A 14,975-nucleotide genomic window follows, 5' to 3' on the forward strand; every position below is an offset into this window, starting at 1 on the left:
TATTCAGGGGTCATTCACAAGATGCCTAACCTATGACCTGATATAGCGGAGCATCCTTGTTATTCCAGATAGGAATTTGACCCATGCGTAAGCCGGTTGATGAATCGTCCTCTTTGAGGTTGCAGTTGTTGCACAGTAACTGAGAAGTTTGAGCCAGGGAACAGAGTAGGTGGACTATATTGAATAGCGTACCTTGTTGATATGCGATTGCAATTCATATACGTCAAGAAGAGGTTGAGAGCAACGGGAACAGCTAACCGGTGACATGCTAGGTTGTTTGTCCGAGACGGGTTATAGAATAAGAGATGGATAGAGGAACTCAATACAAGAGGAATGTGATGAAGAAGGTTGAAGATGAGGGTGAAGGACGGGAGGGAAGCGAGGCATAAGTACTTGGATTGACAGTCTTGCTCATCGTAGCACATGTTGTTGACTGTCTGAGGCCTACATAGCCCTTGAGTGACTCATATCCACGCGACCAACTCATACAAGTGTCATGATGGTAACAACCAAGACCGCAGAGACCACCTTCCAAGGCAGATAGGCGTTCCGTTGGCCACCTTTTCGACCAAGTGCTCTCCTTCTATCCAATCCTATCACAATGTTGGTGCTCCGCGCAGTAGTCAAAGCCAACACGGTCATGCAACGATCCATCTTCGCCAATAACATCATCTACACATCGCCAACCGCCCGTGAAAATCGCATCATGTGCCTTTTTCCACAGTTTCATGTCTTCTTATACGTAATGGGCTTTCTCCACGACCCCATTGTTGATACTTCCACCATAGGAGTGTCTGGATGGAATACTCAAGGGGTCGATGGCACCCACGTATTCCAATTCTTTTCCTCATACCTTCATCAAACTACCTAAAAATGGATGCAGCTACAGCATCAGGATATTGCGAAGGTTTCGAGAATGGAAGGGATTCAGACTTCCGTTTAGCAAGCTGGATCAAAGGGTTCATGTTCGCAAGAGCCTTGTCTGCTCCTAAGCCCTATATGGCCTCCATTACCTCCGCAAGTCAATCAGTCCATATTGATCTTTCCGATACCCCAAGGAAGCAAGAGGTGTATCAGGGAGAGGACATCGAGGCTGAACTACCTTCAGACCATTCCGCATATATATGGGGCCATCGGCGCCGATGCCCCACACCTCCGTCTTCTGATATGCGCCGACTACAGATATGTGGGTCAGCACATCAAGCCGCCCATTCCTATTCAGATTTGTTCAGGAGGCATCAAACGTGCATAAATAGCTCATAATCCCTCCTTTACTATCATAAAATGGAATTTGAACGTAGCTTCACAATGTATACAAACAGCGCCATCAAGACCGTTAACGCTCCCTTCCCTCTCCTCCAGCTGCCACGCAGATGGCTATTCCCACGCGCGCTAGACCCCGGGTCCGGTATTAAGAACAATCCTGCCTTCCAAGACCTGCATACACCATACAACCATACCGGCAGCAATTCTTTCGGGCACTGTTGTCACTGCGAAGATATGACTTCAGTTGAAGAAACTAACGAAGGGCCGCTATATCACGGTCTTCGATCTTACAACGAGTTGTATTTTGGGACGGGATATAAGTTATGGCTAGTCGTTGCAAAACACCACATTGCGGAGTTTGATCAGTTTGTTAGATCAATGTGGAAATGCAACGAATGCAACCAAGGAGTTAGGCACAAGTGCCTTCTGTTTGCTCCTTTCGCTCCTCGACAAGAAAGACATCGACTTTATTATTGCAGTCGTCGGTCGTGGCGAAGCCTTCTGGACTGCATCTGTGCAGCAGCATCAAATTGTCAACCTCGGTTACTCTGCCGCCCGATCAATTAACTTCTCACACCCGGAAGATGAACGTGATATTGCAAAGGCCGTCCGGTGTCCTGATTGCGTCATGTTCAAGCCGGGCAAAGAGAGCGGTGCCCCTGTCGTTCCGCCGCCTCAATCTGAGTCCAGGCGAGCATCATCAACTGGGATAAAGCCCAAGCGCAAACGTCAGACTAACCAAGGGTCTTTGGGAGCCCCTCCGAGAAAGGCCACTCGTACAGGAACCGCTCCCCAACGAGAACTAGAAGAAGTGAAGTGCATGCTCGAAGGCCTGCAGTATCATCCTCCAAATATAGACCCCAGAAGCCTGACTGGAGTAGAGGTGGGGGTTTACAAACTAGTGGCTTCAGTTCAAAGTACCATGGCAATACAACAGTTCCAGCAACTTGTCTATCATTGGAGGGAGCAGCAGTCGCGAGCAACCCTCTCTATAGACTCTACTGGATCAGCACTCGATAATGTGATGGCGTCGGTAAGGAACTATGTGGGGACAACCAGGCTACACAAGTTTTGTCTTCGACTTGGCAGATCAGACTTGCCGAGGAAGTTGAGAAGGCTAAAGGGCCTATACAACAACGCGCTGATCTCAAGTTTCTTCACGATCTTGCGTCGCGCAAGAATATGACAAAAGAGGAAGTCAAGCGCCATCTTCGTGATGGGAAGCAGTGGTCCAAGCTGTGTGAATCTGTTGGGCTGTTGGCCTTCATCCCCCTGGATTCAAATAACGCTTTTGGGATCAAGAAGGAGGAATGGATAGAGCTCAGCCTAGAAAGGCGCACTGCATCCATGAAGGCGTTCCCTAACCTCCTGAATAATGGATATATGAAAAATATATTGGTTGCAGGGAAAGTGTTGGTGGAGATGGTGTCTGGAACGCCAGTTGTTTTTTCGTGGGAGAAGGACCGTCTCAGCTAACTGTGCCTCTATGGGCCGCCAGACTGCGGTCTCGTGTGACTAAGCAGGAGGGAAAACGCATATTCTGTTTTTGGTGTTCACGTATTGTGGGTCATATCCTACCATAGACAGACGTCACACGCTTTTTTTCTTGAATCTGTTCTGCGGATCGTATCTATGAATGATCTATTTACAACGGAGGGTGAACAGTACGAAGAATGTGAAGAGTGACAAACCCGCGAAGAAAATAAAAGGGATAGAAAGGATGAAGACGGCTAGTGGATGGAGAGAGGCGGAGGGGAACCGCGGGTAACGAAAAGGACAATGTGGAACGAAAAGGACGATATGGGCCAAAGGAACGGTCAGGATCAAAAGGCTGATGGGAATAAAGAGTTTGAAAAGACCATCACCATGCATGAGTTCTTCGCTCCTGAAAACACCTTCAACTCTATAGCTCATCCTCGCTGTCCTCTGTTCCCCAGCTTCTCACTACCTCTTTCCCACTCCTAATAGCTTACTCGTTTTTCGTGATAAACTTCTGCTCTGCATTGTGGTGCCGGGTGGCCCGTCTCTTCTTGGGTGGAAACTAAACCGGCTCTTGTCCTCGCACTAGAAACTCGTAGTAGAGTCTTTGAGTTGTGCTTGCCTCACCACATCGAGCTCTCATGCTGGTGATGTTATAGAGCGGCAGGGTGCTAGAACTGGGTTTGCTCAAAGTGATCAGTGTGCGCTGTACTCAGTTTCGTCCCAAAAGAACAGCAATGGCTTCAACGTCGACGTCAAAAATATCGACGGGGTCTTGACCACGAGCACCAGGCCCAGCTTTATTGCAAAGATCAAAGAGCAAACACGATTTTTAACTATGAATCATTCTTCGACGATGACGGCAACATCCAGTATTGGTTTCGTCGAGACATGAGTAGTGGCGGGAACACGCCGGGTGCAGAGATCGTCTATGGCGGTCATTTCCCTGCCATTAGCTTGTCTTTCAGCCCTGGCATCAGAGAGCACAGCTTTCCTTGACACAGCATTCATACAGAGTTTCGATTGACGCGCGTTGCGAAGGATGAGTTCATTCTAGTACTGTATGCAAGCAGGGGGACCGATTACTTCGAACATGCCATCTCGTCACTTCACAAAGGACGAATGGGAAGGCCCTTGCGCAGACCAAGAGATGGCGGCTACACAAATATATGGAGACGGAATTGTTTGTATTCGTCCGAATTTAGCGCGAACCAAACTGTCGGCATCGACCTAACCAAGGCAATAGAAATACACTCGGCCACCTTCCTACCAGGTACTAGCAGGACTGCCGGTCGCTGACTGTGGAGAGCGGCTCCGATTCCTCAGCGAAAATCACGTCTTATCGATTACGTATCGATCACGGCGTCACTACGATGTAAGGCCATGCATGGGTGGGAAGTGGAAGTGGAGCTGCTCCTCAAAATGCATGACTTCTCCGAACTAGCCTGTCTGACTTGGTGGAACCACTTCTAAAGACTGGCCCGCCAATTCTTTTTTACAAGCCTTTGATAATGTTCTAGAATGTCCATTGCAGCTCTTACATACGTCCGCGATCTTCTTTTGATGCCTCGTTGTCAGACTTCATGCCTTGACGCGTTTATCGATGTCGCATTTCTTCATAGGCTGCGGTATTATGCCAGCTTGGAAGCCTATTTCATGCAGCTTGTCGTGGTCCTGCCCCATCGTCTGTGTTTACTATATGCGCAGGCTTTGGTGTTCTCTCTAAATACGGCCATATGTGGACGCGGGTAGGTCGACGTATTCCATCCCGCCTAACGTGTCCAAAATCGGTGTTGGAGACAGTTCTGTGGCGCGCTTTTTTCCACAGGCAGCGCGTAAGACCAGGGGTCGTTACCAGCCGGGATGCCTTTTGGTGCCAGATGCCACATTTGATAGAATATTGTTGTCCGACAGGCTGTTCTGTCTTCGGTCCTTTGGCTGAGAAAGCGTTGGAGAAAGAACATAGAGAACAAAGGTCACGGGCCTACGTTGTTAGCTAGACGTAATGGATTGTCGTGTTTTCGCGTTTGTATCCCTCTCGTCGCCCTTTCTTGGTTTCAACGCGAAACGCGTGATGCCCATGGCTACCAGAATGTAGGGATTATGTGTGCTCTGTCTGGAACATGTGCGCAGCTGAGCTGGTGGCTGGTGATGAACCGTCGCGCATCGTGGCGCGTTGCTACGGAAGGCCGAAAGACTGCGGTGTGTCGCTGTCGTCCATGCTACTGCACCCACATGGGCTCTATTGGTCTTCCGTACCGTGGGAAATGTCGTTGCAGCGAATATCCTGGTCAACTCCAGGCCGTGATGGCACAAACGGACTGGTGGAAAAAATGTCCTGACCCACTCGTGCTGGGGCGAAATGGGAACTGGTACGGACAGCCTAGCATGAGTTGTGTGCTGAGGCATGTGTGCCAGTACACAAGCTGTGCTAGCACGCATGCGTTAGCATCCGCTCAAGCCAGGATAGGGGTACTGCAGTGCATGTACTGGTACACATGTGCTGGTGCATCGAGGCTAGGCCGCATGCACTACTTCTAGTCTACTCTAGCCCAAATACACCGGCACAGGTGCACCAGCACAGCCGCTGGACTAGAGCATTTGTACCAGCATGTAACCAGGGCTAGTCCATCAATGCTAGCTTGTGTCTTGCGCTAGAACAAGTGAACTGGGATTCAACAAATACCAGTCCATACGCACTGACACACTTTGTGACCTGGACTACGCACGCTGGTATATATCTAGAAATCACTCGTTTCACTAAGTATTGTCCAAGCTCTTTGTAATGTTTGACCAGTTTTCAACCACTGACGTCATAAAGCGTATTCAGCCCTACAAAGAACTAACGGAGTAGCTTGTTCATGCATCATCGCCCCTTCACAGTCGTGTCTGCATGTCTCCTTCATAATTTCAGTTTATCGAAATTTCTTCAAAATATAGATATCTCTTGTTTTAGTTTCTCCACTGCTTTCTTTCTTTGGTCTTTATTTTCTTCTCCATCTTCGTCTTTTCTTTTTGTCCTTTCACTCGGTTGCATCTCCATCGTGACGTTCAGGTCCCCCCCTTTGACGTTTCGTTTTATTCGAAGAATCTGGGATATCCTGTGTACTCGAAGAAGAATCTGGGATTTCCTGTGTACTCGAAGAAGCACCTGGGACGTCCTGGCTACTCGAGGAAGAATCTGAGACGTCCTGTCTGCGATGAGGTTTTGCCTTGGGACGATGTTTTATATCACCGCTCCCGTCTCTCTTTACCGAGTGATGAAGCTGGATTATACGCTCTTTTGGAGGCTGACGGCGAAGAATATCAAAGCAATCCGAGTAATACATAATTTGTCCTTTTTCGTCCTTAATCAGGTAGTTATTGGCGGTATAATGTCCCAAAAAAGCAGTCAGCTCCTTTTCGCTCATGAGAAGGAGTCTGTAGAATTCGCCAATCGTGACTATGAACACCTTGTACTCAGTAAGACAGTCGGTTTTCCCACCTGTTTTATCATCATAAATACAGTTCTGGGATAGGTTAGTCATTGCCTCCAACTATCGCTCGGCAGTCAGTCGGTTTCCTATTTGAACTCACCAGTTCCTCGGCTTCTTTCCTCAAGGCAGGGATTTCTGTTTCCAAGCCATTCTTTGCTTCCTTCAGCTCAGATATATTCGATTGCTTCACTGTGGTCAACATTTGGTCAAGGCGTATTTACGTATGGATTCACTGAACTCACCAGTTCCCCGGCTTCTTTCCTCAAGGCAGGGATTTCTGTTTCCAAGCCATTCTTTGCTTCCTTCAGCTCAGATATATTCGATTGCTTCACTGTGGTCAACATCTGATCAATGTCTGTGTTCGTACGGATTGGCGGCACACACCGAGGTTTGGGAATCGATTTTCAACACAGCAATGTTGTTCTGAAGTTCAGTTTTCTCGTTATCGAGCTGTGTTACTTCGTCATTAAGCGTCGTTTTCAGTGATCTCTTTGCTTGGTTAGTTACCGGCTATATGTAAGTTGACGAACATACCAATTTGTCAATCTTTTTCTTTAGCTTGTTCTTCTCATCTTCCCGATCGTGTAATTTAGCTTTTTCGGCCTCTGTAGTCTGCTGAGCCTCCTCTCGCTCCTTGTTTGTCTTGTCCGTGATACTTGCTAAATCCTTCTCCTTCCGACTAATCGCATCATTGAGTGAGTTCAGGTCGTTCATCTTGCTTGACTTCATTTGGCTTCTGATCGCAATATCATTGTCAAGATTATGAATCTCCTGTTGTTTTTGCAATATTTGCTGATTCATCCCAGCCAATTGAGCGCCTCGAGCTTGAAGATTCTGACTGTTTGAACTGAGGCTGCTCTGCAGCGAGCCAATTTCTTCCTCTAGCGAGGCTTTGGTCTTTGCCAATTCCTGGATGTCTGTTCTCATGGTATCCCCCTGCTCTTGTTGTTGGGAAATGCCGTCCATCAATTCCGCTATGTTTGAAAAGGCGGCAGCAGATAGAAACTGATCAACAAACTCAGAGGTATCGCCAAAATTGTCAAAGTACAGTGACCGCTGACTAAAGAAGAATTTTGATCCACGATGCTGTGCGTTGAAAGGCGTATGGAGGTTCGCTAAAAAAAGCGAATGCTTATACTTTTGGTGTTCAAGGTACTTAGGCTTACCATCTGAATATGTCGACGCATCCGTTGTCGTATCCACGGGAGTCACTTCCGGTGTAAGCGGCTTTGTTGGCGGTCGTTCCAATATCGCGGCGATTTGTGGTGTACGACATCCAAGTTTTCGGGCGAGAAGAGCGAAGAGATACACTTTGGCCTCTTCGACGTGGTAGCGTGGCCCTGCTTTGCTTTTGGCCGGGCCCGGCGATATAGATGGAAACTCCCGTAAAGCGAAGAGCCATAGCTGTCTGAAAGCCACGTCGAACAGATCGGCGACCTTGAAATTGTTGATTCCGCCTATCTCCACCCATCTGCAGTCATTACTTGAGATCTGCAATGGATACCATGATTGTCGCTCAAAATTGTGTAAAAGAACGTTTCGGACATCCACTGGTTTCACTTTCGATCCGACGAGGTGCGAAAAGCAGCTAAGAACTTCTCTGAGATAACCTAGATTTCTGAGAAATATATCAAATGTGGGTACTAAGCGATCCTTAGTACTGTCTTCCAGTCGTCTCAAGATTTCTTTTCTCTCTTGATCCTCAAAATTGCCCAGGATCTCATTAGTTCTTGCCCGGATATTTTCTCTGTGTTGAACATCAGCACCGGGAGCTTTTCCGCTTGCTACTTCCAGTAGTTTCATCGACAATCTCGATTTGATGCTATCGTTGAAATCGCACACGCGCTGCCAGAAATCAACAATTCGTCTTGTTTGATTGAGGTTCTGACTACGTCAGCACACGGAGAATGTTCGAAGGCACTCAGTTAAATACCATCTCGCTCGGCATGGCGATCCACTTTCCTATATTGCCTAGATGTGTGCCCCAGAAGAGCGCCGGTATCTTCTCAAACTCCCTCACTATATTCTTGTACGGCGCATGGTTGTTCCACAAGCGGCCAACACTCGCAGCTTTACCTTTAGACTTGCGAGAAAGCTGTGCCAGCCACTTGTTCTGACTAACGGTAAGAGAAGTGTCGTGCTCGAGCCAGAAACGTGTAGTCCAGTAGAAGTGCTCTGCGTCGCTGGGTTCTTTCTCCAGTGACCTTTCATCTATCAAATCGCGTCTAGCTTCTGGACTAAGGTCTTGTACCGTCAGAAATGCGCTGGTGTGGAAGGGCGAGGACTTGGTTTGACATACTTTCTGCATAGAGGCGGATGACCCAGCGTTTATTGGCATCTGAGGCCACGCTCAATGCGGCAAGAACACGATCCTGCCCTCTCAAACATCGGACAGGGGAGCCAGCAGTGAACTCTAGTTCTACTATTTCGACATCCGTTCGTCTCAGCGTCTCAATCGAAACATTTGCATTCGCCAGTGCCAGAGAGAGTTGCGCTTGATCGATGAGTGCTGGTATTTGATGGCTGATCTGGTGCGGCGCGAAACCCAGCCCATTGAGAAATAGGCCTCCCAGACTCTCAACATTGGCCCAATCAGGCTCGCTGCCCGGGAACTTCTTATCGTGAGCTAAGGAGAAATCCAATGCCTCCAGTCTAATGCTGGCCGTACCCAGGAACCGTTCTCTCTGTTCCTGATGTAACTGACTAATAGTGACCATGTTCGACATCGGATACAGTTCCTTAGATCTGCGGTAACAGCAGGAATAAAGGTGAGCAGACGGAACATGAGTAATAAACACATGCCGCATCGGCATCCCAAAGAGGCCGGAATATTGTTCGAGCCTGTTTGGAACAAGATAGCGTTTCCATCTCTATTTCTACCTAATCAAATCTCCTCCTGGGTGCGACTTTTGTCAGTTGACAGTAACAAGTCAGAACTGGACTGTGATCTTATATAAATCCAAGCAGGTACACCACGCTGCATCCAATTGTGGGCTCAGGGCAGCGCCGATCCTATTCTTGTAATGGGTTTAGATAATAAGGGGGGTTATACTAGAAATAAGAGACATACAGCACAAGACCTCCGGAAGATACTGGCTTTTGGCGAACAGCCTTTTGGGCGAGCTATTCACGATTCAAGAGAGGAAGGAAACGCGAGAGGAAAGCCTCCCGCCGATTCAAGTTCAAGTATACATTCTGAAACTACAAGTCCAAAAGCAACAAAGCACCCCAAAAAAGTTACATTTGCTCCTGCTCACCCCACTATCCCGAAAGCAGCTTCCAAGCCCTCAGCTAACTCTTCTCGGTCAGCTAGTCAGGCGAAGGAAGTCGGCCTGGCAGACCAAATTGGGGATGATGGGATTGCACTCCGAGATCACGTGGACCTTGGAATAAAACCCAAATTTGGCGACAATGTTGTTATGGTGGCCTACCGAATTACATCGTATTACCGGTACAAAAATCATCCAGTTGTCTTTTTATGGGATGTTCGCGACACGGACGCCAAAGACCAAGTTCGTATTGCTCTACGTATTGATGACGAGCACTTTGTGAAATTCATTCGTGGTTATCAAGTATCTACGGGTTTTGTTATCGCATATGAGTCCTTCGGTGTGTCCCTCGTAGAATTCGCCATGTGTCGGGGTTTCGAGGAGCCTGTGTTGGTCTGTATATTGAGACAGGTTTGTTTCTGGTGCCCGGTAGTGCCTGTGCTGTTCAGCCTGGAGACATTCTAACACTCATACCTCCAGATTATCAGCGGTCTCGAGTACTTAGACCAAGAAGGTATTGACCATCCTAAGTTATCGTGCTCGAATGTGGTTGTGGATGCCTCAGGACAGGTCAAGATATGTATGGCCATCTCCTATCCACTTCCTACTCCGTACAGAATTGACCGAAAGGCAGGGGGTCAGCATCATTGCCGCGAGGGCAAGACTGACAATCTCATTTCAGGCTTGTACGGTATTACCGCGACATTACTTAGGGGATATGATGGCGAAGGCTTCCAGGACGATATTGATTTCAGCAGGTGGGGTGACCCACACTTGCCTGAATTTCTCAACATGATGCGGAAGCTCCAAGACAAAGAAATTGATGCATCAGCCGTTTTGACAACGAGTGAGAAACTGAGGAAGATCAGACAAGTACGTGCCCACTCTACCTCGACTACAGATGAATTAATCCAAAGGGTAAGCATGAACTTATGAAGAGATACAATGACCGCAACCCACCGATGGAATTTCTGCAATTGCGGGCAAGATTCCTGACACGCTGGCTAGTGATGGACATGGAAGATCCTGTCAACTGAATTGTCGTGAGATCGTCTTTTGGTAGCTCTGCATTAGTAGACTATAGATACGATGCTTGACGAGCTGAATGCTTCCAGGTTCACGTAGAGGCCTATCATCATTGTCATTATGGCCGCCTGGTGGTTGGCGGTTGCGTAGCAGCTTAGGTTTACAGAAATAAATTTCTCGTCTTGGCTCTGGACTAAGTGACTATATCTGGCTGTAGCCACACTTGAAGCACGGGTTGCATTTCACAACGCAGCTAGGTATTTGAGTCTCAAGAAACCTTTTTCGAATACGCTTCTACTTTATAGTACTAGGTTTATCCCCCCTCTTATCCATAGCCTCTAGGCCTCTGATCCTTCTAGATTCTCCTTTGATAACGGCCAACATATGAGGAGAGATCTGCCTCGCCCTGTAGGGTTTGCTTACCTGGGGAGATATCTGCCTCACCCTGTGGGGTTTGCTTACCTGGGGAGATATCTGCGTTTGTCGAGTGTTTGTCACCGTCACAAGTCGCTAAATTGGCAGAACCATTTTCCATGGGTTCACTTTGATCTTTTGGTTGGTAATCTGTGAACATCAAATCAATGGTTCCTGAATTCTTCGTTGCAAACTGAATGAGATCATCTCTGATATCATCAGAAACAGATCCTGTATTTATCGTAAGCTCTACTTGGCAATGACTTCAGATTGGCGTCTCACCTGCTATAAGCGTGGGTTTCTTGTTACCGTCTCGGCCCCTCTCTGTTATCGTCTCGTTGCTGAGTATATCCGACAGGGGCATCGGGCGCTCTTGGAAGTCAACCCGATTCCAGTTCTTTGTCATCTTTTTGATCGTATGAATTTTTCGTTTTGCCCAATGAGGCGGTGTGCCTATTTCTTCGTAAAATATCGATGTTCTGATGTACGTTCGGTCCTGTAACTGCGTCTGAGTAGTGGGTCGATTGTTATTTTGAAGTCGTGTCTTACATTCTTTTCTTCTTTGTTGTCATCGAGTTCGATATTTTGAACGAGGAGGTCCCCCACTGCGAAAAATTGTTCTATATGTATTTAGTGCCGCAATCGAACGCTTTCCACAGAGCAATGGAGATTACATACCCCACGAGGACACTTGCCAAACCAGGTGCACTGGTGATATGCGAATCTTGCTGTTATGCGCTGCACGAACCAACCACTGAAGATAGGGTGAAAGTGCAACGAAGCCCAAGCCCGTAGCTACTAACAGTACAGTCTCATAATTCCCAACGGGAACCCTAGAACCATACGGACCAGCAAAGATGGCAATGTTCGAGGTCATGCATCGCTCGGCCAGGTCCTTTAGATTCCTTGTGAATCCGTTCTTGACTTCGACAACAATCCTCAACTCTCTTTCATTTTCAGAGGAGCAGTTGCCTATCGTGAATGGATGGCTTTGCAAAACCGATGAAATGGTGGTTGGTGTCCATATCTTGACATATTGCCCTGGCTGCACGCGGAGCGGCCTTCGTAGGTTGACGATAATCCGTACGTAGCGAGAACATCCGTTTTGTTCCAGCACGATAGATTGAAACCAAAAGTGGTTGTTGTACGCTATTGAAATAGCCCGTACAAGAGTTAGAACTAAAAAGATACCGGCAAGCACACACAGGGTCGCCCGTACGAGCTGTTGGTCGGCCGGCACGTGCGACCAGACCATGTATCCCAGTGAGAGCGCGACTGTGTTGTGTGAGAGAAGAACCAGCTCATAAGGTAAAAGTCTGGCAAGGGCGCTCGTGGGCAGCAAGACAGTGCAGATACCTAGTAGAGCCTTCCAGATGCAATTAGCTTGAGCATGCATATTAGCAGATAGCACACTCTTACAAAGCCGGCAAGAAGATCCTGCGTTTTCTCTATGGCCATCCAGCCATTCTTTGAGAAAGCTCCGGCCGCATGGAGTATGCTGAGTGATGCCACTACACAGCCTGTGCTTGCGTGCAGTTGCTTTTGGGCACGGAGACGTATGCGTAGGATTGAGGCGGAAAAGTCAAGACAAGGGCCGAGGTAGAGCAGAAGTGCATTCGCAATCGCCAGCTTCCCGGCTCTTGAAAACACCTCCTCAGAGCTCGATATGTTTACGAAAACACAGGCAAGGTTAATTGAGAGATGAGCTAGGATACAGATAACGTGCGCTCGGCTGTAGATACTCAGACTGCTCCCATGTCGAAATATATTCCTATATAGTATGTGCCTCATTGCCCATCCAGTCGTTTTCCTTCTTGCACGGATAAATATCTCGAACTCCCAAACCCTTAGCATTTTGGGGCATGCCAGTTTCAGGCCGAGGAAGAGAAGCGGTCTCAGTATCAGTAGAGTCAGTAAGCCTATGACTCCTACGGTGTACAAGCCGGTGATTGTTCCGAAAACTTCTTTGGCTGTGGGTAAAAGTTGCATGTTGTCGAGCAGGAATCTCGTGTTCCGAAATCAGACACAAACTTCCAGGGCGCGGCCATCCACATTTATACTCCTGTCATCTAGGCTAGCACCATGACGGGATGATCGCGCCACTGTTCAAGGCGACGCCAAACGGACAGCCGTGCCTAGCCTTGAATGTGAATGTTCGAATCGTGGGTAGAGAGTGGTAGAGGTTCTAGAGTCCAATACGTCGCCGGCCCGCAGTATACCAGAAACTCACCGTCGATACTGCACTTGCGCATTTTTCGCTGGGCTCTTGTCAGTCTTGTCCAGAAGCGACCGATCCAGACACGGCGTACTGCACGCCCGGGTACGGTAATGAGGCAGACGCTCGGGTCAACATGCCGGAGAGGAAGACGTCCTGAATCCTACCAGTCTTGTTCTGGCCGCCGACAAAGCAGCGCAACAGCAAATATGACAAGACAGAAAATAGAACAAAATTGACGGAACCAACCTCGTTCCTCGATTGGTGGATTCGCACCGCGGTATATGTACCTGACTCTTGCACTGATGCTTCTAACACAGTTTGCATATTTACCTCAGCCATCTCCATATGTTTCAACGTAAGTGTTATCCAGAAAAACTTGACGCATGTGCTGACTCATCCCAAAAGTATCGATCCCCGCGTTGCATGACGAATCAATGTCTCACTCGGCATTCACTACCAGGCTATTCGTGCGTTCCTACAACGACTTTCTCCTCCTTACCGCCTGGTTGGTGATTACATCTCTGGGGTTAACAATCCTGGGCCTGTACCAAGCAGACGGCCTAGATGGCCTTCTGTCCGCAGTTGCAGCGTTGCTGGCCAGTGCCGCGATAACCGCCATCATCGCGGTCGCAGCTACCATCTTGCTTCAGTTCACGTTTCAGCCGGCCGAGACGCAATATGAGCGACTGGATTTCATCATGTCTTGGGTGCCCTTATTTTTGGTTTACGTGGTTACACTAGAAGCCACGGCGGAGCTGCTGTTATGGTATACCAACAAATCCCCGGCCACGGCCGTAGTGTTTTTTGCTTTGCTACTACTTATCTCACTTGTCGCTATGATCATTTTATGCTTTTGGGTTAGAAAAAAGGTCGGAATACTGATAGACGCGATTTCTGAACGATGACGAGATGGAGGATTAAGGCTTGGTGGGTAGTTCCAATACTGCTTCGTACGAGGCTACGAGCATGAATAGCCACGTCTGAGTCAGCACTTTTGGGTTGAGGATAGCTACATGGCGAGCAGCAGACCTACAGCATGGCGCCACACGCCACTCTTCGTAGGCGCCGGCGCCTCTAGATTGCCCTTGTACGACGAGATTAGTGGGTGGAGCAGCACTACTTTTACGACAACAAGTTTGAGAGGTTGCTCATAGATGAGGTGGTGCACAGCCAAGACTTCGGTGGACGCGACCATGGGGGGCGCGCAGGTCGTCAGCAGTAGATGCTCTGTACATGCGGGAGTGCCGGAGGTACTTCGTCTGGCCAGCACTCAAGTGAGCCAGGCTAAGAATTTACGTTCGCTTGCTGTCCTTGCCTCCCTTGCAAGTCTCGACTTGTTACCGGTACATTCGCGCTAAACGCGGAACGCGTACCACGCGCTCACGCGCCAAAAGGACACGCATTTTATTATTAATAGTATACTTACTATTGATTAAGTTTATGACTTTAGAGATATTAACATAATAAAGAATCTATAAACTATAACCTTAAGTTAACTCTTAATTATATTTTACTTTATTGTTTTATATTTAATATTATTACTTATTACTTTAATAACTTTTTAATATATATTTATAGGTACTTTTTAAGTATTTAATATATTTTCTTAAATTATTTATTTTTATATAAGTAATATATAATAAGAAACTAATAATAAGTTTTTTTCTTTTATATAAGATTTTCTTAGAATTTATTTATAAGTAGCTTATTATAATTACTAATAATCTTTTTTAGTATTTTAAAATTATATTTAATTTATTTATATAGTATTATAGCTAATTTTATAGTTTATAATATTTTTAATATTAAAATAAAAAAAGTATACTT

The 14,975-nt window shown here is 47.3% G+C and overlaps 4 protein-coding genes across 4 annotated transcripts; 2 read left to right on the forward strand and 2 right to left on the reverse strand.

Annotated features, from left to right (window-relative positions):
• Positions 1 to 873: 873 nt before the first annotated feature.
• Positions 874 to 2,742, forward strand: FIESC28_00654 (uncharacterized protein; the record flags this gene model as incomplete). Its single annotated transcript, XM_031154805.1, has 3 exons — positions 874 to 1,186; positions 1,641 to 2,299; positions 2,356 to 2,742. The coding sequence occupies 3 exons, from the start codon at positions 874 to 876 to the stop codon at positions 2,740 to 2,742; spliced, it is 1,359 nt and encodes a 452-aa protein (XP_031021128.1).
• A 3,026-nt stretch (positions 2,743 to 5,768) lies between these two features.
• Positions 5,769 to 8,938, reverse strand: FIESC28_00655 (uncharacterized protein; the record flags this gene model as incomplete). The annotated part of the gene is made up of 8 exons (XM_031154806.1): positions 5,769 to 6,254; positions 6,322 to 6,405; positions 6,464 to 6,547; positions 6,606 to 6,710; positions 6,756 to 7,336; positions 7,388 to 8,105; positions 8,155 to 8,465; positions 8,521 to 8,938. 8 exons carry the CDS (start codon positions 8,936 to 8,938, stop codon positions 5,769 to 5,771), a joined length of 2,787 nt encoding a protein of 928 aa, XP_031021129.1.
• A 306-nt stretch (positions 8,939 to 9,244) lies between these two features.
• On the forward strand, positions 9,245 to 10,527 carry FIESC28_00656 (uncharacterized protein; the record flags this gene model as incomplete). The annotated part of the gene is made up of 3 exons (XM_031154807.1): positions 9,245 to 9,901; positions 9,971 to 10,363; positions 10,408 to 10,527. The coding sequence occupies 3 exons, from the start codon at positions 9,245 to 9,247 to the stop codon at positions 10,525 to 10,527; spliced, it is 1,170 nt and encodes a 389-aa protein (XP_031021130.1).
• A 344-nt stretch (positions 10,528 to 10,871) lies between these two features.
• FIESC28_00657 (uncharacterized protein) lies at positions 10,872 to 12,326 on the reverse strand (the record flags this gene model as incomplete). Its single annotated transcript, XM_031154808.1, has 4 exons — positions 10,872 to 11,161; positions 11,213 to 11,426; positions 11,480 to 11,550; positions 11,609 to 12,326. 4 exons carry the CDS (start codon positions 12,324 to 12,326, stop codon positions 10,872 to 10,874), a joined length of 1,293 nt encoding a protein of 430 aa, XP_031021131.1.
• Between the last annotated feature and the right edge of the window lie 2,649 nt (positions 12,327 to 14,975).

The sequence above is a fragment of the Fusarium coffeatum genome, assembly GCF_003316985.1.
Source record: "Fusarium coffeatum strain FIESC_28 chromosome Unknown BRIP53273_contig_19, whole genome shotgun sequence".
NCBI lineage: Eukaryota > Fungi > Ascomycota > Sordariomycetes > Hypocreales > Nectriaceae > Fusarium > Fusarium coffeatum.